Raw genomic sequence first — 25,324 nt, forward strand, 5'->3', positions numbered from 1 at the left:
TGTCCCGTGAAATGAACATGACATTTGATCATATTTCGGTGCACACAGAAACTTCTTTGTATCCACAAAGCCTGGGTCTGAGGTGTACAATATCCGAGTGTTGTCAAGCTGGGTCTCTTTGCCATCCTGGCCAGAGGGACTTGTGCGCGCACACTCAGGAACTGCTTGCTCTGGCTGCTTTGTAGTTTAAACCAACTCCACACAGCTACTCCAAGGCTGGGGGCACACCTTGTGCGATAAAGCATTTAGTGGTCACAGTTCACTTATACCTTTCTCTGTTTCATGTCTGTCAGGTTTCTGTCCCCAAGATGTTGGGGTGGGATGTACCCGCACTTTGCAAGGTATGGCAAAGCCATGACCCAGGGCTGAGTCCCACTCTTGTGTGTGCCCAGGTCCTGTCTTTGTGCCCCTTATCTCTCCAGAGTGCTCTTTACCAGCAGGTTGCTGGGGTGTCCGTCACCAGGAAGGTAGTGCAGGAGAATGCAGATGAACCCCCATGTGTTACAGCCCCACCCTCTTCCACACCTCCTTTATTTCTCTCTGTTCTCTTCTCACCATCTGAATACTATATATATATATATATAAATATATACACACAATATATATTTTATATGTATCATATAAATATATATGTTATATATTAAACACATATTTGTATTATATTAATATATTAAAATCAATGTTATAATATATTAATGATCTATACAATGATGTATTTATTATATTATACACAATTATTTTATATATAATATTGTGGTATATAATTAATTATATATCAGTATAATTATTAATTATACTATATTATTAATATGTTACGATCAATATATTATATATTAAATATATAGAGAAATATATATTTTTATTTATTACATTTCTTGTCTTTTTTTCTGCCTAGAATACAAGCTCCCTGAGGACAGAGGTTTGTTTTGTTTTCGGTCTGCTTTGGTCACTGGCGCATCCCCAGTGCCTACAATAATACCTGATATGCCGTAAATTATCAATAAGTATTTGGATCCCTGGGGCTGTTTCACATGTTTCCCTAGGGAAGTGTTAGGAAAAACTTTTCATCCAGCCTGGTAGCATCATCAGCTTCCTAATAGTGCATTGGGTCTCGGAAATGGGAATTTTAAATATACTATCTGCTCTAGCAGAGATCACAAAACCCTGCAAACTTGGGTGTTTACTCAGATGACGATGGTCATTCCCCTGCACACCAAGCTCAGAGGTGGCTTCAATTCCAGGTGTCCCTCAGCTGCCTCTGCATCCCTGACCCCCTGTCATACACAAGTTCACAGGTCTCTAAGCAACGACTCCCCCACACACACCTGAGCTTTCTTAATTACATCTCTCAGGGGGATGCTATTCTCTGACATTCCTGGGAGGAGTGGTTTTTTTGTCATTTTTCTGTAAACCTCAGTGGTAGGCGTGGGCAGGAGTTTTAAGAGCCCCTCCTAATGGCTGTCTTGTTCAGGAATCTTCCACTCAAGGAAAAATATGATCTGGCTGTACTTTCTTTTTTTATTTTATTGTTTGTGCTATTATAGTCGTCCTGTTTTTTTCTCTTTGCCTCCCACCACCTGGTACCCCCATTCCCCCCAGCAGTCTCCTCCCTTAGTTCATGTCCATGGGTCATGCATATAAATAAGGTCCTTGGCTACTCCACTACCCACGCTGTTCTTAACAACCCGCTGTCTGTTCTGTACCTACCAATCTGTGCTTCTTACCCATGCATCTTCCCCCCATTTCCCCCCTTCCCTGTCCCAAATGATAACCCTCCAAATGACCTCCATGTCTATGATTCTGTTCCTGTTCTGCTTGTGTGTTTAGTTTGTTGTTTGGATTCAATTATTGATAATTGTGTGAATTTATTGCCAATTGAATGTTCATCATTTTGATCTTCTTTTTCTTATATAATTCCCTTTAGCATTTCATGTAATAATGACTTGATAATGATGAAGTCCTTTAGTTTTATCTTGTCTGGGAAGCACTTTCTCTGCCCTTCAATTCTAAATGATAGCTCTGTTGGATAGAGTAATGTAGCCCCTTGCTTTTCATCACTTTGAATACTTCTTGCCAGTCCCTTCCAGCCTGCAAAGTTTCTTTTCAGAAATCAGCTGACAGTCTTATGGGAACTCCCCTGTAGGTAAGTAACTTATTTTCTCTTGTTGCTTTCAAGATTCTTTCTTTACTTTTAACCTTTGGCATTTTAATTATGATGTGTCTTGGTGTGGTCCTCTTTGGGTCTGTCTTGTTTGGGATGCTCTGAGCTTTATGAACTTCCTGGAAGTCTATTTCCTGCATCAAATTAGGGACATTTTCCTTCATCTTTTTTTCAAATGAAAAAATAGTTAAATTGCTTGCTCTTCCTCTTCTTCTGGCACCCCTATTATTTGGATGTTGGTATGTTTAAAGATGTCCCAGAAGTTCCTTACTCTATTCTTGTCCTTTTAAATTCCTTTTTCTTTCTGCTTTTTCTGATTGAATACCTTTTCCTTCTTTGTGTTCCAAATTGTTGACGTGATTCTTGGCTTTATCCTTCCTACTGTTAGTCCCCCATAGATTTTTCTTTATTTCACTTAATGCATCCTTTATTTCTGCCTGAGTCTTTTTTATGCTCTTGAAGTACCCAGTGAGTTCCTGGAGCATCCTGATAACCAGTGTTTTGAACTGTGCATCTGATAGGTTGCTTATTTTCATTTCATTTAGGTCTTTTTCTGGAGTTTTGTTCTGTTCTTTCATTTGGGCCATATTTCTTTGTCTCCTCACTATGGCAGCCTCCCTGTGTTTGTTTCTGTGCATTAGGTAGAGCTGCTTTGACTCCCTGTCCTAGTGTATCTGTTAAGTTGTATGGGACAGAGCCTTAGGTAATCGCCAGGGTGGGGCAACCTGTGACACTGCTGTTGCTGTGTGGTGGGGAGGGGTACAATGCCTCTGCCTGGCCTCTGGAGTTCTGCCTGGGAGGAAGCAGCCTTCTACTCATACTTCACCTTCTCCGCCTATGCCACTGGTGCCCTTCCAGCTGTTGCCCTGGTGCTGAGTCCCATAGGGCTGGGTCTGTGTGAGTTCTAGGTCCATTGTGGGTCTTCTAAGGGGATGCAGTTTCTTCCGCCACTCCAGCCCCACTGCTTTTTATAGTCAGAAGTTATGGGGTCTTATCTTTTGGGCACTGGGACCTGGGCTGGGTGGTCTGGACTGGGGCTGGGACCTTTTGCTCCTGAGGTGTCCCTCCTGATTCCTGTCCACCGCATGTGGATGTGGGCCACCCATTTCTGTCTCCATGCTTCTCCGTATTTCCATCGCTCCTCTCTGTCTGGAATAATGTGCCTGCTTTAAATCCTTGGTTGTCAGACTTGCACACAGCTCAATTTTCTGGCTATTCTGGGTGACGTTTGTTTTGTAGTGTAGCAGTAGTTTTTGCTATAGTTGTATGCATGGAGGCAAGGCGTGTTTACCTATGCCTCCATCTGGACCAGAAAATGGTTGTACTTTCTTCCTCTCCTGACGTGGGGGAGCCTCACGGCTGCATAGGTTTCAGTCATGACTTGTACCTTGGGTCCTGACCAAGAGTTTTTCTTTTGCCTGCCTGCTCTGGGACAACAAAAAGTTATTTCTGTGCTGAAAAATAAAATTGAAAGCAGAGAACAGGTTTCACTCATTCCTTGGCATTTACCATCACGATTGTAGTTGAGCTATCATATGTTCTTTCTGAGCAGCTCCGAGGGAGTCAGTGAACACAGTTTATGTTTATGCGGCACTCCCCCCCTTCCCCCCAGTATCTGAAGTGGTGTAATGGATGTAGAGGGAGGTGTTAGTTATTAGGGTAACAAATAGGGGCCATATATTTTCTCTAACTGGCAAGCTTTCCTACTCCTTTGTTATGTTGACAGACCCTGCCCCCCAACTCCACCCCCTGCTCCCTGCCATAGGGGTGGGCCCAAGACCCAGGACTGGCCAATCGGATGATTCCATTCTGCTGGTACCAGTGGTCAGTTTCAGGGGCACAGAACCTGAGTGGGAACAAGAGTACTTCCTGGAGGGTTCTGTGTTGGCCGTGGGAGGGGCCTACTTTCCCGTCTTCTGGGCTTTTCTGGTGGCTGCCCTGACTCCATGTCCCACTTTATGGAGAAACTTCCTGTGAGAGGACACAGTGAGGCCATCCTTCAAGGAGAAGCAGCGGGGAGACTATGGAGTGGAAATCTCGGGCCCCTGAGGCGCCAGTGGCTGCCGTGGTTTCCGTGGCTCTTGTCTGCTGTCCCAGCTGCTCCAGCCAGTCGGGGGGCTGCTTTGTGTTTGGTCTCCCTGAAAGAGTCCTAGTGCCCTTCTCTATGCTTACCTCTCGGTAATTCCCAAAGAACAGGGTGTGGTTGGGTCTGTTTGCTGTCACTTAGCATGGAGCTGCTGGACAGAAATCTCCTGGGTCACCTCAGGAGGCGTTGGACCCCAGACTGGTCCTTGGTCTGTTAGCTGTCCAGGTAACAGGGTCACTTCCCTTAGAAGTCATTCCCCAAGAACGGTAGGGACTTTCCTCAAAAGGTGTGGTACCCTCCGCAGCTCATCTAGTACAACACCGAGGGACAAATAGGCATTCATGAATGGAGGGAACAGTGTGTGCGAAGGCTCGGAGGCCTGGGGCGCCTTGGCATAGCCAGGAGGAGCGAGAGAGAATGTTGGAAAGGAAGGCACGGGCCAGCAAGCGATACACGGAATGTTTACAACACTTATTCTCTGTTTTGTATTCCTATAGTTTAAGGAGGCAAAGTATCTGAACACATTTTACTACATTACACAAAGACGTGTTATGCTTGCAGCACTCCCCATTCACATTCTTCCAAGGTCTTTTTTTTAAATACATGAGATTTCAAGGAGTTTACATTTTATTTCTTAATTTATAAGGGATTGTCAAAAGACATTCAGTTGGAGAGTGACAGAATGAGGATGGCTATTCTGGGAGAAGTGCAGGGCGCAGAGATGGGAGGTGACACCGGAAGCCTGGAGACCCGTTGGAGAAATGGCCAGAACTGGGGCCATGCCCCTGATGAGGAGAGCGTGGTGGGCACATTTGACACGAGAATTGACAGAAGGAGTTTTGGAGCAGAGAGCGAGGAGAGTTGTCCCCCAAGTTGGCTTTGGCTTGGATGTCTTAGTGTGTCTGGTGCCACTTGCCTTGCTAGGGACCATGGAGGGAAGAGCAGGCTCAGGAAAAGCAGATCAGAAAATGTGGGTTTAGTCACACTGGTGTGGCCCCCAGCATGTCCATGCAGCTGTGAACAGATGATGTAGGGGAGAGGGGCTCAACCTGATTCTCACTAATAAAGCAATTCCAAAAGAATAACTTAAAAAATTATGGTTTGTTTCCCACAGGTTACATATATTAGTATATTAACTGGTCCTTCCACCTTCCCATTTAATTGGAAACATCAGATAGCTCAGCATATTTTTATTGGGCTCCTATTATGTATTAGATACTAGGAGTTTCAGAAGAGATATGAAATATCAGGAAAAAAAGCCCTACTTTCAGGAAACTTTGAGACTAGGTAGGGGGACAAGATAATTTTATATATATGTGAAAAATTAAAAATACCAATAAAAGGCTGGGTAATGGTTAATTGCTCAGTTAATGACATTTGACACTACATCTGAGGGTTCAGAGACGGCAGACAGTTTTGTTTGAGGGATTTCTTATGACTCTGCTTTTCCTAATAAAGGTCCATTAAGTCTCCATTAAATATTTTCTTAATGTATATTAAAGGGGAGTTAGAGGTGAATATCACAAAAGGGTAAGTAGGTCCCTATGTGTAGAATGAAATTTTCCTTACTTGAATACAGTCTATTAATACATCATTAATTGCTTCTCATAATTTGGTTATGCTAACTTAGCTAATTATAACTCAGTGTTAGCAGCTGAGTATTTATTATTTTGACCAAGCTTTCCAGCCTCTGTTGGCTGGGAAGCAACTCTGGGCAGAGAGCTTTCTGCATTTCTGGCTCAGTTTCTATCTTTAATTTTCTCTGGCTCCTAGAAAACTACTTTCCCTGGTTCCAGTCTCTCTACCTGGGGGGAGGTGCTGGCATGACCTCCCTACCTCCTGGCTTGTGGAGAGACGACTAAGAAAAATAATTATAAAATTATGAGGCATGTTAAATGGTCTGTAACAGCCTTAAGAATGACCATCACCATTGCCCATTAGTGATGAAAAATGAATTCTACAATGAATGAAACACTCTTTCTGAAGGAAGTATACTGAATCCATGTGAAGTGTTGGTGGTCTTCAGGTGTATCAGCGTGTGCTCTTTATTTAGAGATCTTTTGACAACGCTTATTAACCAAAATAAATGAGTCTTCATGAGTGGGAAAAAAACCTCTAGATGTTCCTAGGCTGTGAAATTATGAAAAGGCTTAAGAGGATAATTCAATAAAAAAGACCTAACTTATGATGATAGGTAATGAGTTTTATTTATATGTTTACATAAATGCATTCATCACTCATTCACTCAGCAGACATTTCTCCAGCACTTACCACATGCCGGGCACTGTGCTAGGCACCAGGATACCGTGGGAAACAAGACAGGGGTTCCCTCCCTACGGAGCATTCAGCTTACAGGTAGTGACAGATATTAAACACATAATTCCGCAAATAATTATTCCTTGCAATGAGTGCTGTGCAGACATACAAAAGGAGGCCCAAACCTGGCCCATGAATCAGGAAAGGCTTCTCCAAAGCAGTGAAATTTAAGCTGAAATATGAAGAATACATAGGTATCACGTAACTAAAGAGTTGAAGAAGTGTGTTCAAAGGTATTTGAAGCGTGGGAAAACAGCATGTGCATGGAGTCAAAGAAACATGGCGCCTCTGAGAAAACAAAAGAGGGTCAAATGGCTGTGGCCTTGACAGTGTGGAGACAGGAGGCACAAGATGCAGCCAGGTAGGGACAGATCTTGCCTCACCTTTTCACCCAGGAGCCATAGTAATGGGGAGCTGTGGTCAGTCTGCAGGGATGGGTTTGAGAGCTTTCCAGGGGGTAGATGCAATAAGACTTGGATGTGGGGGATGAGAAGGACAGTGGAATCTAGGGTAACTCCCAGGTTGTTATCTTGAGTCTTTGGGGGCTCTTATTTACTCAGGATCATTGGGGTGGGGGTGTGGCCCAGGTTGGTAGATCTGGTTGTGGGTGGGAGCAGGAGGAGTGGGAAGCAGAGATCAGGACTCAGGTTTGGACAAATGGAATACGCGCGGTCTGGATGAGGTCCTGGAGGAGATGTGGGGACAGCAGGAGCTGTTGAAAAGTGGGCCTGGAGGTTAGAGGAAAGGTCTGGATGAGAGGTGTGAGGTACAGCCTCTCATGCACTGATGAAGTGCAAAGGAAAAATGTATATATATATAATGTGTATGTGTGTATGTGGGTGTATGTGTGTGTTTAGGTCTGAATGATGCCAAATAAACCTTAGCTCACTTCTCCCTCCGCTCAGGGCTGTCCAACCTTTTGGCCACATTGGAAGAAGAAGAATTGTTTTGGGCCACACATTAAATACGTTGCAACACATAATCACAAGTAAATCTCATAATGTTTTAAGTAAATTTATGATTTTGTGTTGGACCGCATTCACAGCCACCCTGAGCTGCACGTGGCCCACCGGCCACAGATTGGACACCCCTGTTAGGCAGTCACCATGAGACTGTGTTGAGTGCTCAGCTGAAAGTCACTGTTGGCTATCCAAAGACCTTAAAATTCTGTTTATCCAGAGTCCAAACAACCACAGTGCTTAAATAACCAAGACTTTTCCCACACTGTAGAGCAGCAGTTTCAACAGGTGTGCCTCAAGAATTTCTAAAACATGCAATGTCTGACTATTTAGTCAGGGGCACTGACCTCTTTTCCCTGAGATTGTCAAATTAAAAAAAAAATGACAGAAGCCAATACACCAACAGCTGTCTGGTGTGAATGAATCAAATTATACCTATTTTTTGCCAGATTGGCAAAAAATGCATTTTTCGGTGTGCCGCGGAGTTCTAGTGACTGCTGTGTGTGTGCCACGGGATGAAAAAGGTCGAAGTGAGAGAGTAATCCTTGAAAGCTAATTCCAGGTGTGCTTTATGGAGAGTTCAAGTTCAGACTGAACTCCCCCTCCTTCACTTTTCTGTCTCTGCCGCTTTGACTCTTGTCTCAGGAGGACTCTGAGGGGTCTTACATTACCTATCAGTTAACCTGGCCCCCAAAGTATGGTATCTTGTTCCAGGTGGTTACTTGCAAACCCTATTTGCTAACTATTAGGAATTGTGAACTAGAAGCTTTCATGAATAGGAGCCTATGTGATGCCTTTGGGAAATGTTAAGGATTAATGATTATAAATCAAGCTTTATACATGTTGTTTAAAACTGCCATTTTGTCTATAAAACCATGGACTGAAATTGGGCGTAGTTAAAACAATGAAAGAATTGTTCGTACCCCCTCCCGGGGCGTCTTGGTGTGCATTCAGAGCCCGGCACTGTAGCTCACGAGAGTGCAGTTGCAGTGCTCGGCCAAGCTTGGGTGACAGCAGAGGGCTCCACATGGCCCCAAGGACTGTGTCTGCTGATGGGACGTTGTTGTTGTTGGTCTCTACTGTGGACTTTGGCCTCGTTTTTGCTGTACTTAAATTGGTAACATTTACAGCATCTATGTCCAGATGCTGTTCCTGGGAGGAAAGGCTTCAGAGGGATGAGGAAGGACTTCTATCCCCAAGCAGCTGTTCTAGCGACTTCAATTCACCCGAAATGGTACATTGCCAAGAGCTGCTTTCTGCAAGGAGTAGGTTTCCTTTTAAATACAGTTATGGGGGTAACATTGTTTAATAACATTACATGGGTTCAGGTGTACAACTTTACAACCCAACATCTGTGTACTCCGTGTGTGCGCGCCACCCAAAGCCTAGTCTCCCTCTGTCCCCGTACATCCGACCTTCTTTACCTTCTTCCCCTTCTTCATTCCCCACCCTCCCTCCTCCTGTTGTTTGTGTCTATGAGTTTGTGTATTTATTGGCTGCTGCTTGTTTTAGATACCACATTTGAGTGAAATGACATGGTTGGGAGGAAGGGCTTCCGAAAGGAGAGTGAGAATGAGGCACTCCTGGAATAGATAGAAAAGGCTTAGAAAATGAGGCTGTTTGCTGAAGTTTCACGGGGAATAAGTCACGGTTTTTGTTCTGGCTACATCTTCTTGAGGAAAAACAACGTAGAGAATGCATTGAAGCAACACTCAGGATAATTCAATTTAAAAAGCCTCCCCATTCCCTAACTCCAAGGATAAATCTGCAGAGAGGGAGATTTTTGTCTTCATCCTCCAGGTTTTTCTCCACTTTGGCAGCGTTGTCACAGAGACAGAGAGATATTTTTGTTTTCAGCCTTTTGTCATTGATGTTTATCGAACTAGGAGCCAGGCTCCCAGGAGAGAGGTCACAAAGAGTCTCTTCCACTTCCACCCACGCAGTTCTGCGGTACTTATAACACAGCAAGTGGTTGTAAACATGTGAATCGAGGGATAAATCATTTATGCAAAGAAGTGCTACTTGGACTTCTAGAAGCATGAAGTTTACTTCCTATTTTCTTTCTCTAAAAACCTTCCCACAATATCTCACTGGTGCTGCTGATTAGCTCATTTTCCAGCCTTAAGTGATAGATTGTTACCGTGCTTGCTTGGTCTGCTTTACAAGCCTTGCTTGCCAGAGGAATATTTCAGCTCTTCGGGGCAGGGTCCCAACGAGGGGCCTGCTAGACAGTAACCCGAGTGCTGGAATGTTTAACCCAAGCCCAGGAAAGATCCAGGCATGACCGGGAGATTTGATTTCTGGGTCTGGCCAGCTGTCTGCAGACAGACCAGGGGGCTGGCTTGGGAGAGCAGGGAAGGGACAGGCTTGTGCAAAAGGTACAGATTGTCTGTTCTGGTGGGGCTTCCTGGGGGTTTGCTTAGTTTTGATTGAACCTACTCCTTAAAGGTTTCTCCTTCTTCCACTGCCTCACCTGCACCGGATAGAAGCACGTTTGCTTCCAGGAGCGAATCAAAACTTGATTGTCTTACTGACAGCTCTGTTTCACATTAGCCTCCTCTCATTCTTCAGCTTCACAATCGTCACCCCCAAACCACACCGTCAAAGGCTTCCTTCATTTCTACATTGTCTCATCCCTTAAACGTGTTAGAGTTTTGTACTTTGGGAGTCGCTGTTCCTGAATACGATCTTCCTTTTATAAGTGGCTGGATGAAAGGATGTGCATCTCTACAGTGATTTCCCCCAACAGAAAACCTAGCAGAAGATTCTTTAGAAATTGTAAACAAACACATCCCTTTCCTAACTGCTGGGTTATTCCACGTGGAAGGGAGTTTCTGTTATTTCACTGTTTTGTCTCTTGTCTTGCCTTAGATCTTTGGCCAAGCAGGAATATATATAATCATTGTTTGCATGGATTCTCTTATCTGTAGCTCATCAGTTAAGAAATATGCAAACTAGTAAGAGAAGAGAGGCTCTCACTTTTTCCAATATCTTCTTTTTTCCCCCCTATAGTTGCTGGACAGCACCAGAAAACCACAATTTATATATACTTTCTCATGGCATTTACTTGTTCAAAATATGGGACTGGCCATCAAGCAATTAACATACACAGCTTCGCAAATCTAGGTTTTAATGTACATGTCAGGGAAATGAAGTCACGGTAGAAATGAAAGAAACATACAAGGACCTTTCATTCTCAGCAACATGTAGGACAGACAAATGACTTAAGACAAATTCAGTACATGTTTCTAGAGATACCCAGTTCTGATCAGTCTGCATCCCACTTGCCAATGAAAAACAAAACCAGAGGATCAGATGGTTGTTCAGACCCTCTCTCATTTCCTGGGTATTTGTGGCATTTTATCTCGGTCTACTTTCCCATGAGTGAGTCCCACGTGACCTGAACTTCTGTGAACATGTAGTTAACTCCATGAGTTTTGCTGTGGTCTTTGTTTTTCTGAGTCTGTCCTCCAATTTCCTTTCCCTTGAGGAGACTCGGGGCTGAGAACCAAAATTTCCGAAGCTGTCGGTGCATCTGCAGCAGTAGTGAGCTCAGGAAGGAAGGATGGAGATGGGATCTGCTGGGATCTGGAACAGAGTGAGTCATCCTTAGGCAGAAACCCTGAAGAACACTCCAGGCAGAATTGGGTTTCTCATGGTGCATGTGTGTCATAGTTAACATACTCAGCTTCCCAAACCAGGAAACCTTCTTGTGCCCCCAAATGGGAGGTAGCTTGCTGTCAACTTAGAAACTGAACACAAGTTTTGGTTTTTCTAAGCCAGCTTTTTTGAATATTTAGCCTATTTATAAACCTCATGATCGCAGCGCCCATATGGCTCTTACTCAAAGATACCCCCTTTTAGAAAGTGAGAGACTGCCAGGCACTTTGTAATGTCACGCCGGTGCTTAATTGAATCCCAGCAGTCCAGGCTATCTATCAGGAATGATTCCCCAATCATCTGTTTGACTGGGGAGTATGGGAAACTTACATTTGATTGTGGGTGTGCCCACTACTTGGAGAACTCCTAGCCATTGAAAAGCTAGTAAAGCACCTCAGCAGCATCCTGGCTCCCACCCCACTGTTTTTTTTCTTTTTTCTTTTTGCTATTTCCTTGCTGTCTCTACTCTGCCTCCAGGCAGGTAGGTTTGAGTTCACTGTGGACAGAATCAATCATCCCTTTTGCTGGTTTAGTTTCATCCTTCTCTCCCTGACTGGGGCCAGGAGAAGTAAAATGAAGGTTAGGGTCCAGAAGCTTTTGCTGGATGATGCAGCCATGGAGAGCTTTGGGGAACCTTTTAAAATATTGCAGGTTAGTGTTTTTTGCCCTCCGGTGATGTTCTGGTCTCAGTACCCACTTGTCAGAGTGTGATCAGCAGGATGCACATGGACTGAAGCCTTTGAGGGTCGATTTTCGAGCTCATCACCTTCCCTGTTCTGTACAAAAGTGTCTCTCACACACACACACATGCACACCCCGTCTGGCACTTTTTGGGCAATCCACAGTTCCCTGCAAACATTCTGGACTTAAACAGACATTGATTTTTCAATGAAGACCCAGGAATCTTTTAATTTGCTTACGAGGTAAGTGGATATGGGTCAATCACTAATTCTTGTTGTAGTGCCTGTTATCTCGGCATGGAGTTCGGACTTTCGGAGGATGCTTAGGGATTCTGTGTGAGCAGCTCATGGGGTTTCAGTTTTCAGGGATTTAGTGATAAACAGGATCTTTGTTGAAAGATCATTTTAGATATTTCTAGGGATTATTCTGGTTTTTATATACCCAGTTTTACTTTTTTTTTTCCCCGTTGCAAGTGGCCCATGTTGTCAAATCGGAGGGAAGTGCATGGCTCTGCTAAGCTACTGGGACCGCTGGCATGCGGGGGTCTTGGTGTACAGCCTGTGGGGTCCCTTGGGCATGGAGGGGTGGTGGGGGCTGGGCAGGGTTTCAGCTCCTTCTCTTAGCAGCACTGAGATTAGCACCCACTTTCTGTGTGGCTCAAGTATTTAAGACAGGGAGAATTGGGGCTATTCAGTGTTCCACTTTAGAAACCAATCTTCAGCCTTTTCTCTTTACTTAAAAAAAAAAAATTAGTGAAAGACTTTTTTCCAGAACAAAATTTGGAAACCTATGGAATTACAATACCATTATTGTTTATCCATGCTGTTTTTATTAACGCAGTCACTGGCTCTCTTTTGGACATGAACTGGATACCCAGCACCCCATTAATCTAGCTAAACGTGAATAACTAGATCCATTTTTCCATTCAGCTCTCACCTCACCTTGAGAGCAGGCATTATTGTTACCCATATTTTATAGATGAGGGGGCTGGGGTTGGGAACGAGATGCAAGTTGCTGCAGTTCGCATGGCTTATAGGACACAGTACATTGGAGAAGGAATTGGGATTAGACAAGTGATCTAAGCGTTGTGTTGTAATGCTTCTCCTGAAGTGGACGAACAGACCAGTACTCTGTGTGTGTGTGTGTGTGTGTGTGTGTGTGTGTGTGTGTGCCTGTATGTGTAAAGGGCAGAGATCCTTCTGGGGGACAGTTGGAGAGGCCCTGCTCTAGGTCCCCACCAACATTGGATTCTCAGCCTGGCCCCGCGAGCACGACCTGCCATGATGCCAAGGGTTTTGCTAGATCCCAGAACACAGCCACTCCAGGTCATTCCCTCCTGTCTCCATCAGCTCCAACTAGCGCCACGAATCTTGGAATGAGTGATGTGCTGTTTCAAGTTTAAAAAAAATTTACGCAGTGAAAGTAAGTTTGAAACACCAAGCTAGACCATTTAAAAACATTTCCTTGGTCTTTCAGGATATGGATCAGGGGTACATTCTGTTGACTTTTTTAAAAAACAAAAGGCCAGAAATAAACTGGGTTCTTTTTCAGCTCATTTCCTGTGTTTAGATGGAAAGAACCCAGTATGCTCTGTTGTTGGTGGTTTTATTTGTTTCTGCCTAGTGTCTACGTTTCCTTCTGGCATCCTTTGACTTCTTTGCCTAATTTTTCCAGTTTTCTTCGAAGGCTTGAGTTTGTTTTCCTTCTCAACCACTTGAAGGTTCTGTATCATTAGGAAGGTTACTTAACCTCTCTGAGCCTCCCTTCCCTCACGTACAAAGTGAAGCGCAGGTCAGTGGGAGGTGTCTTTGCTGCTTGTCGCAAATCATCAGCAAACAGGGGACATGAGTAGAAAGAAAGCATTTTGGGGATTCATTCTTTAAAATCCATTCATTCCATGACCATAAATGAGCAGCTGGCATTTGCCAAGCACTACGTTAGGCGAGGGAGAAACACTAGCAGGCACTGGACAAGCCAACATTTTTGCACGAGCATAACAGATCCTAACTTTTGGTAGTGACAGATGAAATGACACACAGACAGGGCGTTGCTGGGTTTGGGAGGCCCATGGAAGTTTTCAGGAGGAAGCAATGTGTCCACGGAGAACTGAAAGATGAGTAGGGCCTGCAGTAGGGTAGTTTCCATGATCTGCATTTTCCCTTGTGATTTAAATGCTGACCTTCCAACTCCAGCATAGTGACACTAGATTTGGGGGCTCTCTGTGTTTCAGTGGGACAAGATGGGGAGGGAGGACTAAAGGACTTGTGAAGCCAAGAATGCATCTGTGAAGGTGGGGATTGAGTGTCAGGAAGGTGAGATGGACTGAAAAGCCAGATGTTCGGTCTCTCTTTGGGTCTGCTAAATGCACAACCCATATTTCGGTAGGTGTGAGTGGCAGGTGCAAATGATTCATTGATTTGGCCAATAAGCATTGGTTGTATGCAAGCCCTCGGGATAGATACAGAGATCCATCTGATAAGAACTCTGACCTCAAGAAGCTCAAAATAAGGGGTCAAGGGACCTAAAATGTTTAGAATGCCCTTATATGGCATGCACAGTACCGGGCAAATTCAATACATTATGTCCTCTGAGTTAATTCTTTCCACACTACAGATGTGGAAACTAAAGTTTGATTTTGCATACAGCCTGCCTGAGGTCTCATAGCTAGAAAGGAGGGGAAGCTGGCTTTGGAACCAGGTCTGCCCTAGCTCAGAACCCTATTTCCACATAATCAAAGATAAGACAAGGCAATGTAAGAGGTTACCCCTTTTCCCAGGTATGATCTTTAAAAAACATAAGTTTGAATATTATTACTTTGGAAAACTTTGTCTACAGCCTTATTACCTGCGCTCTGCGCCCATATTGGATTGGGCTGGGCTGGGCTGGGCTACTGGGCGAGGCTACTGGGCATGCCTTCCCTACCTGCTTGCCTCCTCCTCACATATTTCTCCTTGTTGGAGCCCACCTAAATCAAGATTACCTCTTTCAAAAAGCTTCTTTACCCATCCCTTGCATTGGTTATTATGATAAACTAACACTTTAGGTACATGTCTTAACTTCCACTTTTAGAATTCAGATTTTCAGAGAGTGGATCTTAGAGTTATCGTGTGAAGTAGCAATGTATATTAAGTGCCTCATTACTAGTAGGTGCTGAAAATGGAAGCCCATGCTTGTATTTGTTCATCTCTGAGTTTTCTTGGCACTCCCAGAAGTGCCTTTGTATAGTCCTGAGCAAATGCTCGGAGAGTTGTGTGAAAGCCAAGAGCAACCATTGTCTTCTTCTAGCCTCTGAAGACACCCTCTGCTGATAGAATGAGTTGGGATTCTGGGTAGAAGCCAGAGCATACATCTGGCTGGTGCTCCTTCCCTCTTACCTCTGGTCCTTGCACTCTCAATTGGCTATTTTCTGGTCCTGCTGAGACTCCTTAGCCCAGTTCATTTGACAGCAGTTATCACGAGGACCAAGAATGTGGGCACGCCCACGGCTCGCTGCTGTGCTTGGAGCCTGTCAATGAAACCATTGCTGCCCTTGGCTACTGCCTGGAGAGTGTGCGTTGTCACTGGCGATAGGGTCCATGTGTCAGGGAGCAGAGGGTCAGCACACATGCATCACAGCTTTTGCAGGAAATGCAAGGTGCTGTTTCAGACACTGTGGGTGCAGCAGGGAAGCTTACCAAGAACAACCTGCCCTTGGGGAGCTGACATTCAGGGGGTGGGGTTGTCTCATTGATTTCTCACCACAAGCTCCTGAGAGGTGCTCTGATTATTCCCACTTCATAGCTGATGCAGTTAGCTGACCCCTCCCTATTTATATGATTCACACATGTAAATATCTCTGTATATTTATACAGTGCTGTATGTGTATGGGACTAGGTATATACGGGTGTACGGACAGTTCATGTTTTTTTCTAATTCTATTCGAAATGCTCATTTTAAAAAGAAAATGTGGAGGGTTCTTACAAGCGAAAAGAAAAGAAGTGGCCTATTAACGAGTTACCCTGGGGTCATGGTTGTCATCAGCGTACTTCCTTCAGATCAGCAGAGACCTCTGCCCATCCAGCGGGGTCGCCCTGGGGGCCTCGTGTGCTGTGCTGCTTCTTCACTTAACACCTGGCCCTGCTGTGGATGTTTTCACGTGGACAAAGGTGCAACAGGTTAGAGGGAGCCTGGGTTTGAAACAGCTGCACTTGTTTTTCTTATTTAGAAGTGTTGAACACACCGCTCTGTTAACAAATCAGTGGCTTGGCTTCCTGGGTGCAGTGACTGTAATGGGCAGTAGGTGTGGAACTGAGACCCCTTGTGAAGCATGGTACTTCCTGAAGATGCTTTTCCTCTAATCCTCCTCAGTAAAGAGCCTATTAAAACTCTCCTGAGAGTGAGTCTTCAGAGTCTATAAAACCTGACTTGGACATGAACCATATTGGGATACTGGGAAAATGAACTTGTATACCCACTTCCCCCTTGGGTGGGCTAGCCACTGTTACCTGGGTGAGCTAGCCAGGGTATGTGTTATCCCATTTGACAGATGCAGACACCCTTGCTGGAGGCTAAGGGAGCGCTGGAAATAGCAGAGGTGCACAGGGCTCAGTTACTCCTGCTTCCTGGGTTGGGAGGGGGGTGACCTTCCATACTGAGCCCACATCTCGGTGCTAATGCTCCTCTCATGACTTCTGGCTCCCCCTTCTAGACTTTCTCATTGTCCCCTTCCTCCCTTCCTTTTTTGTAGCCCATATGTCTGATTGCATGGCTTAGCTGCATGATTATGTATTTACATTTGAAAAGGCACAATTTTAAAGGGACTTCAGTGCTATACCATGTGGGTAATAGTAACAATAGTGACAGTACAAACAGCTAATAGCTATTGTATTAAACAGCTAATACATGCCAGCGAAAGAAATGCTTTATAAGCTGCTGGTCATTTACTCCTCAACTCCGTGAGTCTGATAAATGGAAGGGCTGAGATTTGAACCTGGATCTTGCTGTCTTTAAAGCTTGACCTCAGCCAAGATGCTACAGCGCCTTCTGAGGGGAAAGGGAAAAACATAGGGGGCAGAGCCATTGAGCTCTTGGGCTGCTGTTTGTCACTGCCAAGGCTATGGTTTTATGCACCTGGCCACAGAATAACACAATTATCCCAGACTTTGAGCTGTCCTATGAGACCCCCAAGCCTCACAGAGAGGTCCTTCTGCAAAGTGTTCCCTTGCACCCATCCCTGCCGAAGCTTTTTCTAACCCACTGCCTACCACCAACCCTTTGCTGATATGTGTTTATGCTTCTTTTCCTACAGGAGAAAATATAAGAAAACGTCCCAGAGGTAAGAGCCTTTACCTCTGAGCCTTTCTGAGAAAGGGCAGCTGGTTGGTCGAGTCACTTGGGGCACAACTCTTTGCAGATTTGGCTCCTGGTGGAAGTTCATTTGTAATAAACAGTCTCCTTGTTCCTTCTCAGCGAGTTGCCTGCTTTCTCTTTGGATCACTACTGCTGTTGTGATTAAAAATTGATTGTAGGCATTTAGTGTGGCACAGTAAGTGTCTCCCTTCCCATGAGAGTGGCTCTGGTGGACTAAAAAGCTTGTTACTGATGACCTGTCCAGTGATTTTACTAAAACCTTGGCCAGAGAGTGGCTGGGCTGGGCCGGGGTGGCGGTGGGTGCTGAAGATTTATGGGTGGGAGCACAGAAGGGTTATTGACTGTACCTTTTAGTGTTTGAGTTCTCCTTTGCCTGGTTCGCTGACAAAGTGCTGTTGAGCTCAAAGCATAGGTTCAAATTTCTTGAAGGGCAGTGATGGTCTTTTGGATTTCACCATGGAAAGGGTGATTTAAAGAAGAGTATCATTTGCCCTGACTCATGTGGCTCAGTTGGTTGGGTATCACCCTGCAAACTGAAAGGTTGTTGGTTCAATTCCTGGTCAGGGCACGTGCTTGTGTTGGGGGTGTGCGAAAGGCAACTAGTTGATGTTTCTCTCCCTCTCTTTCTCCCCCCCCCTCTAAAAATAAATACATAAAATCTTTAAACAAATAAAGAAGACTATCATCCATCATCACTCTCCATCACTGTTTCATTGGGAAGAGTTTGGAAAGCATTTGGCAAACAGATAGAATTGCATAGACCTTCTGCTCACCAGAAGATCTATGCATTCAAAGCCTGCACTCCAGTCTAAAGGCTTGTGTCTGCTTTTTATTGATTGTACTGCATTTGATTTTGGTGTTATAGCTTTAAACAGGTCACATTCAGATCAAGAATCACTGGTGCGGTGAGAACGCCAACAAGTATCAACAGTGGTGCCTTTCAGATGACCACTTTAATGATACCTTTTCTAAGGCATCAAGTTTGAAGTTACTATGTCAGTTATTTTAGAAAGCCTATTTTTGATGATCATTTCATAGCAGAGACTCCTATATCCTATGGCTCCCAAATAAAGTCAGTAGTCCAAAGTGGTGATGTATCCATTTGATACGCATTATAGAGATGCACAACCTTTGAGAGAACATGGACTACACTCTAAAGCTTCCTAGAGGTTGCTATTCTTTTAAAAATACAGTGAACTTATACAGATGGCTAAATAATTTTATCTTAGGTTCATTGGGTTCATGGTAGTAATTGGATATGAACCACTGAGCAGGATGTAAATTAATCACTCAAATTAGAGGGCATAATAGTCTTCAAGAGTAAAAGGTAATTTATCACTTTCACATGTAGCGACCCTGGACCATGAGATGGTTCCACGTTGCCTCAGTTTGACTTTAAGGGGAGATGAAAGGTCAGCAAGAGGGAATCTTACAAGAGAGCTGCTCAAACCCATCAAGTTTCGAATGACTGTGTCGATTATTTTTGAAGGCATATTTTTGCACATCTGACATGAATGCTGTTGCATTTTTTATTATGTTGATGTAAAAAAAAAAACCAAACCAGACTGTCTTGCACCCACTTCACTGAAGTCATGTAAAGTGCAAATTAAAAGAGGATTGGTTTGAACTCTATTTTTAATCACTCACATATTTTCGTATGAGGTAGATCCATCTCTACTAATCTATCAAACTGTCCTTAAACTTAGGGCTTAAAACAACTGATTTTGTTTGCTCACAATTTCGTGGGTCAGGAATTCAGGAAGGACTGTGCTGAGCGATTTGAATCTGCGCCCCTGGTGTTAGCTGGGGCTGCTGGGAATGGGGGTCCACTTTCAAGATTGCTTCTTCACTCACAAGTGGGGGGCCTGATGCTCCTTGCTTCTTCCTCTCTCTCCACATGGCTAACATCTTCCAGGGGGTCTTCATGGAGCTTGGGCTTCCTACTGAGTGGTGTGGCGGATCCTGGCTGGCAGGATCCACGTATATTGTGGCTGTTTGTGAACAAATACACATAGACAACAGAAGTCCTGTGGAGAAAAAGGGATGGCATGGGCACTCTCGAGGGGGAGAGAGAGCGAGCAAGAGAGCCAGAGTGCTCATTCCCTGCCTGGACAGGCTTTTATTGCTTCTCTGGGTACATTAAATGGAGGGTAGTCCTTATTTACTATGTACAGGTTTGCTGCAGGGGATTGATTACCTTTTACAGATAGTAAAGGAAAGAATGTTGCTAATTACTTCAAAGAGAAGGATGTTGCAGACCAAGGGGAAAAGTTGTTGAACAGTCACACTCCATACTTGGAAGGTTTAGCTCAGATTTTTAGGAAGTTGCAGTAAGCCCTTTCTGCCTCAATTCAGGGTGAGGGAGTTTTAGGAAAAGCAAGTCTCATAGCAGTCTGAGTATAATACAGGCTGGGTACAGCCCAATTCTCCATGGGAAAACCTATCTGGTGGGCATGGTCCTATGTGCCCCTTGCTCCCCACTGGTTTTCCATGTGAGGGCTGAGCTACATTTCCATGACATGCGAAACGGTTCCCTACAGAGTGGTGGTTTCAGGGTAGTGCACAGGGAAGCTGGCTTTCTAGGCCACATGTTCCCAGAGACAAGGAGTGGGAGCTGCTGGTTTCTTACCTGGCAGTGCCACTCCTGTATCTTACAGGTCAAGGTGTCACAGAACCCGCCCAGATTTGAGAGGCAGAGGCACAACTATGTCTCTTAACAGAAGAATATTACAGAATCTGAGGTGTCCTTCATGTACTAAACCTTCAGCCTTTTTCAGAATGACCTTGCTTGAGGCCTTTTCCAGGGATCTATAAATTTGGAGTATGTGGACACCTCGTTTGGTGAACGGTAGATACTTTTAAGTCTATCTTGGTCCCACTGTCAGATGCTGGTCTGTTTGAATGTATGCTTGTCTGTTTGATGTTTTATTTGGACTGGGAATGGTTGTGTTTTGTTTCATTTTACACATTAGGGACAAGCATACTAGTATGGGCTCAACCGTTTAATTGAATTCTAAATGTAGTTATATAATTAGTCTTCAGTTAGTAATTAGTCAAAAAAAGCTGGTGGCTTCATGAAAGAAGACTAAATAACATGAATGTTACATTATTAAAAACTTGAGATATTGTAAGTTTGCTTTGAATATCAGGTCAGAGACAGGCCAGGATACAAAAGTAATCTACCTTTGTTTAAACTGTTTTTTTGTTTGTTTGTTTTGCTGTCTGATTTAATTTGACATAGGTACTTATTCACCTTTCAAAGTCATGTTGAAAAAAAAATCCACAAACTTTCAAAGTCATCATCAGCCTATTACAACTTAACCAAGGTTGAGATCTTTTAAATATTTCATGAAGTACCAGGCAGATCCTCATAGTCCAAGAGGATGTTTTGATGACAGTGAGTCTCCCTTTTTGCGTTAAGGGAAATGCATGCATCTCTTCCAACACCAGAATTTCATCCAGAAGGATGATAAGTACTTTTGACTGGGTTTGCCTGGGCACCGGGAGCTTTACCCTGCTGCAGAAGACCTTACTGGGGTGGGCTTTAAATCAACACGAGGAAGAGGAACCATCCTTTTGCCCCATGAATGAGTCTTGTCCATAAGGGCCAATCATTCCAGGAGATTTGCTGAAGTGGTGAAATGGAAGTTTGACAGCTCAGAGAGGGTTATGCAGGAACCCTGCTTCTTCGCAAAAGTCTCATCAGATTGTTTTCACGCCGCTGCAGCTTCGAGTTGTCAGGTTTGCCTTTGAGAAGTTTATATCTTGGAGAAAGCCTATCAGACCATGTACAAAATAATAACCACTAACTAGAACTAATCTAATAGTACTGGGCTGCCCCCAAGGAAAGGAATTGCTATCAGATGTGGTATTGTAAGCTGAAGCTATGTTAGAAGTGTTCTTCTCACACACACACACACACACACACACACACACACATTTCATTATGCTCTGGAATGCTGACTGGTCAGCATTCCTCCAGAGGCAGAGGTAAAAATAAAGACACATCCACAAACCTGAGGGACCTCTGCAGACACAGGTCTAGTTTTCACATGTCTGGACTATACACACATTCGGTCAGGATGATCAGGAGTTGGGGTTTTAAGCCACTCTAGATATCGCAACCTTCTTTAGACTGTGGAGGTTTCTGTTGATTTGTTTGTGATGAATCCTATCTCTGTTAATTAAGATAGCTTAAGTACAAGTTCTGGTTCTGACTCTATCTGATTTACATACTCTATAAATCTATAAATATTTCTGTGAGCAGTTCAATTTAGCCAAAGGCATCTCTCATCTTTTTGATAATATTATACTGATAGTCACCTGCATAATGCTTTAAAAAATCTTTCAGTTGAACAAAAGTTGACTTAGTACTTACTATTTTGCCATGTGCTTAAGTAAATACTGGACATGAGGCCTGTAAGACAGCCTCTGTGAAGGGGTACACAGGCTTGTAGGTTAGATGCGGGTGAACAAAACAGTTACAAAGGAAGATGGCAAGGGCTGTAACAGCTGTCAGCGTTGAAGGGCATTGGGAACAACTGGGCCTGTCAGGAGGAGCTAACAGTATATGCTCCCCTCTCTCACTAGATCACAGAGGTGGCCCGTAATATTGCTTATTCTGCAAAGTGCTTGAACATGTGGGCTTATTCAAGTCTAGAGGGGTGCTCCAGAATCTTTTCTCTTTGTTCTCTTCGTGTTTTAATTCTTTAAAAAATATATGCCCTGCTGATTCTCCTTGTTTAGTTTTATTATTTCCTTATTTATTGTATTTTGTTGTTTATGCTATTACAGTTGTCCCTGTTTTTCTCCCTTTGTCCATCTCTACCCAGCCCTCTCCCCTCCCTCAGGCATTCCCCACTAATATCTTGCTGATTCTTTTTTCCAAGTTTTATTAATTGCATTTTTACCATTACCATTTATCCCCTTATGCCCCCTTCCCCTGTAGTCACCACAATGTTGTCCATGTCCATGAGTACTTTTACCTTTTTGCTCCATCCCTCTAACACCTCCCCTCTCCCTCCCTCACACAGAGCTGTCAGCCTGCTTCTTGCTGATTCTTTAGGCTTTTCTTTCTTTTTTAAAAATATTTTATTTATTTGTTTTTAGAGAGAGGGGAAGGGAAGGAGAAAGAATGGGAGAGAAACATCAATGTGTGGTTGCCTCTCACGTGGCCCCCACTGGGGATCTGGCCTGCAACCCAGGCATGTGCCCTGACTGAGAATTGAACCGGCGACCCTTTGCTTCACAGGCCCACGCTCAATCCACTGAGCTACACCAGCCAGGGCTAGGCTTTTCTTTCTTAAAGGGACCAGTGACTCAAAAATATCCTGGGTATTAAGAAGAAGACAACTCAGAACACAAGCAGATGTGAGATAATCCATTAAGTGGATATCCCACATGTAGATAATAGAGTGACCGCTCTCTGTTTCAAGGCAAACAAGGAGTCATTTTTTCCCCGAGTGTCTGATGCCTTCTTTCACTCAGGCTTTTATGTGGCTCAGTAATCACATTCGATGAGCCCAGTAATTGATTAAATCCAGCAAATGATTCCCTCAATCAAGACTGCCCATGCTCAGCCTTCACGACTCAGTACACTTATGACTCACCAACAGCACCGCCACCTTTGCTGTTAATAATAGATTGTCTGTGTCAGGGTTGGAAGGTGAGTGGCTGTCACCCTTTGGGAAGGTTGCGTTCTAAGCAGTTGCATCATTGTGTTAGCAGGTGTATCTTCTGCTGAATTGTGCCCCTGTTTCATTCCTAGGACATACTAAGACAGGTTAATTCTGAAGCTGTTTTAGTATCATTGGTATAGAATCCAGAGGACTGTTGTCCTTCCTCTACCTTTGTACTGAAAGATGACAGCTAAATAACTTGTTGCAAAAGTTAAAGTGGCGATCAGATAAACCAAGGCACACATTTTGACATACGATGGATAACCAGTCCTGCATACCACTACTTCCTCTGTGGTGCTGGTATTTAGAGCCAAAGATCTTCTAAACAAGCAAGTCCTTTGAAAAGTATTTTCCTATACTTGCAATAACTGATAATTTCTCAAAGTAGTAAGAACGCATGCATCAGCTATGAGAATATGTCCCATTTACATTCCAAGATTGCCAAGTACATCAGGGCAATTTTGCAACGAAGGGCGGACCTGAAAGAGCAGCAAAGTGGTCCGGCTAGAACACAGCTCACAGGTAGACGTGTCATCCCACAAAGGATGATGCCCAAGGAAGTTAACGTGGGAAAGGACCTATGAAAACTGTGATTTCAGGTGAAACATAGCCAGGGGGTAAAGGAGGGCGAGAGAGTCCATACAGGTAGTTTGGTCAGAGTTCAGAGTATCAGGTGACTGCCACTTACACATGCCTTGAGTCACTCTCCTGCTGTAGGCAGCAGGCACAGGGAGGTAGACCCAGAGAGACTGCATTGCAGGAGTTAGGAATTAGATAGGGTGAGAGATGTAGGAAGCAGTTCAAGAACCGAGTCTGTGTAGTATATTTAGAAATTAGTAGCAAGAATGACCTTGGCATGGAGCTGTCGTTTTCTGAGTCAGAGGATCATCTGGGCACAATTCAGTCTTCTCTTCTCTTCCACTGTCAAGTCTGATAATCACTACTACTCTCCCACTCAGTTAGAATCCAGACTTTTGAGTCACTTTATTTGTTTTTCCACCCTGTATGTTTCTTTAACTTTAACTTTTTCTTCTCTGCCCTCAGCCATGGTAAATGAGTCTCTTGTACAGGTCGTGGGCTTTCACTTCTCATTGTTTTCATCCCCATGATCTTGGTCCAGTCTCATTACCCATCTCTCAGAGTGCTGAATAGCCTCTTAACCATTTGTTTTTTCTTATTTTTTAGTTTTTTATCTTCACCTGAGGACATTTTTAATTGCTTTTAGAGAGAGAGGAAGGTGGGAGAGAGAAAGGGAAAGAGAGAGACAGAGAAAGAAACATTGATGAGAGAGAGAAACATTGATTGATTGCCTCTCACATGTGCTCCAACTGGGGATCAGACCCACAACCTAGGTCTGTGCCCTGATGGGGAATTGACCCGCAGTCCTTCCGTGTACAGGACAATGCTCCAAGCGGGGCCTACCCACTTCCTTTACTGTGCTTCTTTATCTTCTCATTCCGCCCACCCATATCTGATTACTTTGTCCACAGTGTCTCTGGTTGTGCTATGTGTGTTTACAAAATAAGACCACCACCACCAAGCCAACCTCCACTGGCTTTCTTTTGGCTAATGAAGACCATCTTCATGTCTAGGATTTTACAGGTATCTGCGTCTGTCTCCATGGCAGCTCAGTGCTCCTGCCTTGCCTCTGTGACTGCCTTCCATTCCTGCTCGGTTCCAGTCCAGGCCTCCCAGACTCTCCTATCAGATTTGCCCTGTGTTTTCTATTACCCTTTATTCATTAATAGTCTTCTGGTATTGTGGATGTTCTCATTTTCACCTGCTGAAATCCCATCTCTTCTTCAAGATCCAATTCAAATGTTGTAGTTTGTTCCATTGAGCCCTCTTGATCTTCCACCTAAACGAGGTCTTGTTCTTCCAGTTACTGCTGTACTGATTCTCTTTACGAGAGTTATTTGGGTGCATGTTATTCTTCTTGGCATTACTGTGATTTTATTGAGGAGGGAATATGTTCTCTGAAAGCACAGTGCCCTGGACATAATTATTAAATGCGGGTTGAATTTATAGTGAATCAGATTGAGATGCTCCATGTATTTCTAACATGGGTTAGAAGTACAGTCAGAATTACCAGGTGGAACTGTGGGTAAATAAACTGAGATTGATAAGTGACTCATCAGTATTTTGCTGATCAGCATATACTCCCATGTCCAGGCTCAATTTGTCCCTCCTACTGGCCAGGGTGGAGTCCTGTGAGGTCAGAGAGCCAGATGGCATGCAGCCGGGGCGAGGATCAGGAAGTACATAATTGCCTGGATCCTTGACTCTGAGTTTCTTTTCTGTTTAAGTTCTTCCCATATGGAACTCTAGCTCTGGGGGAAACTCTGAGAGTTGTTTTGTTCTATATCAATGCTTCAATTTTTGTCTTTCCTCCATTTGAACCATGAATCCTGGAGATATTAAGTGCAGTGTCAAA

The 25,324-nt window shown here is 44.0% G+C and overlaps 1 protein-coding gene across 8 annotated transcripts in view; it reads left to right on the forward strand.

Annotated features, from left to right (window-relative positions):
- PDE1C (phosphodiesterase 1C) overlaps positions 1–25,324 on the forward strand; it is a 382,013-nt gene that overhangs the window by 147,292 nt on the left and 209,397 nt on the right. For 2 of the 8 annotated variants that reach the window (XM_037126501.2, XM_037126508.2), the window contains one exon: positions 17,151–17,177. The exons of the other annotated variants lie outside the window; for them this stretch is intronic. In XM_037126501.2, coding sequence (XP_036982396.2) covers positions 17,151–17,177 — 27 coding nt within the window. The remainder of the gene's footprint in view (positions 1–17,150; positions 17,178–25,324) is intronic. 8 annotated transcript variants of the gene reach the window in all.

The sequence above is a fragment of the Artibeus jamaicensis genome, unplaced genomic scaffold, assembly GCF_021234435.1.
Source record: "Artibeus jamaicensis isolate MK-2021 breed Jamaican fruit bat unplaced genomic scaffold, CSHL_Jam_final contig_1016, whole genome shotgun sequence".
Lineage (NCBI taxonomy): Eukaryota > Metazoa > Chordata > Mammalia > Chiroptera > Phyllostomidae > Artibeus > Artibeus jamaicensis.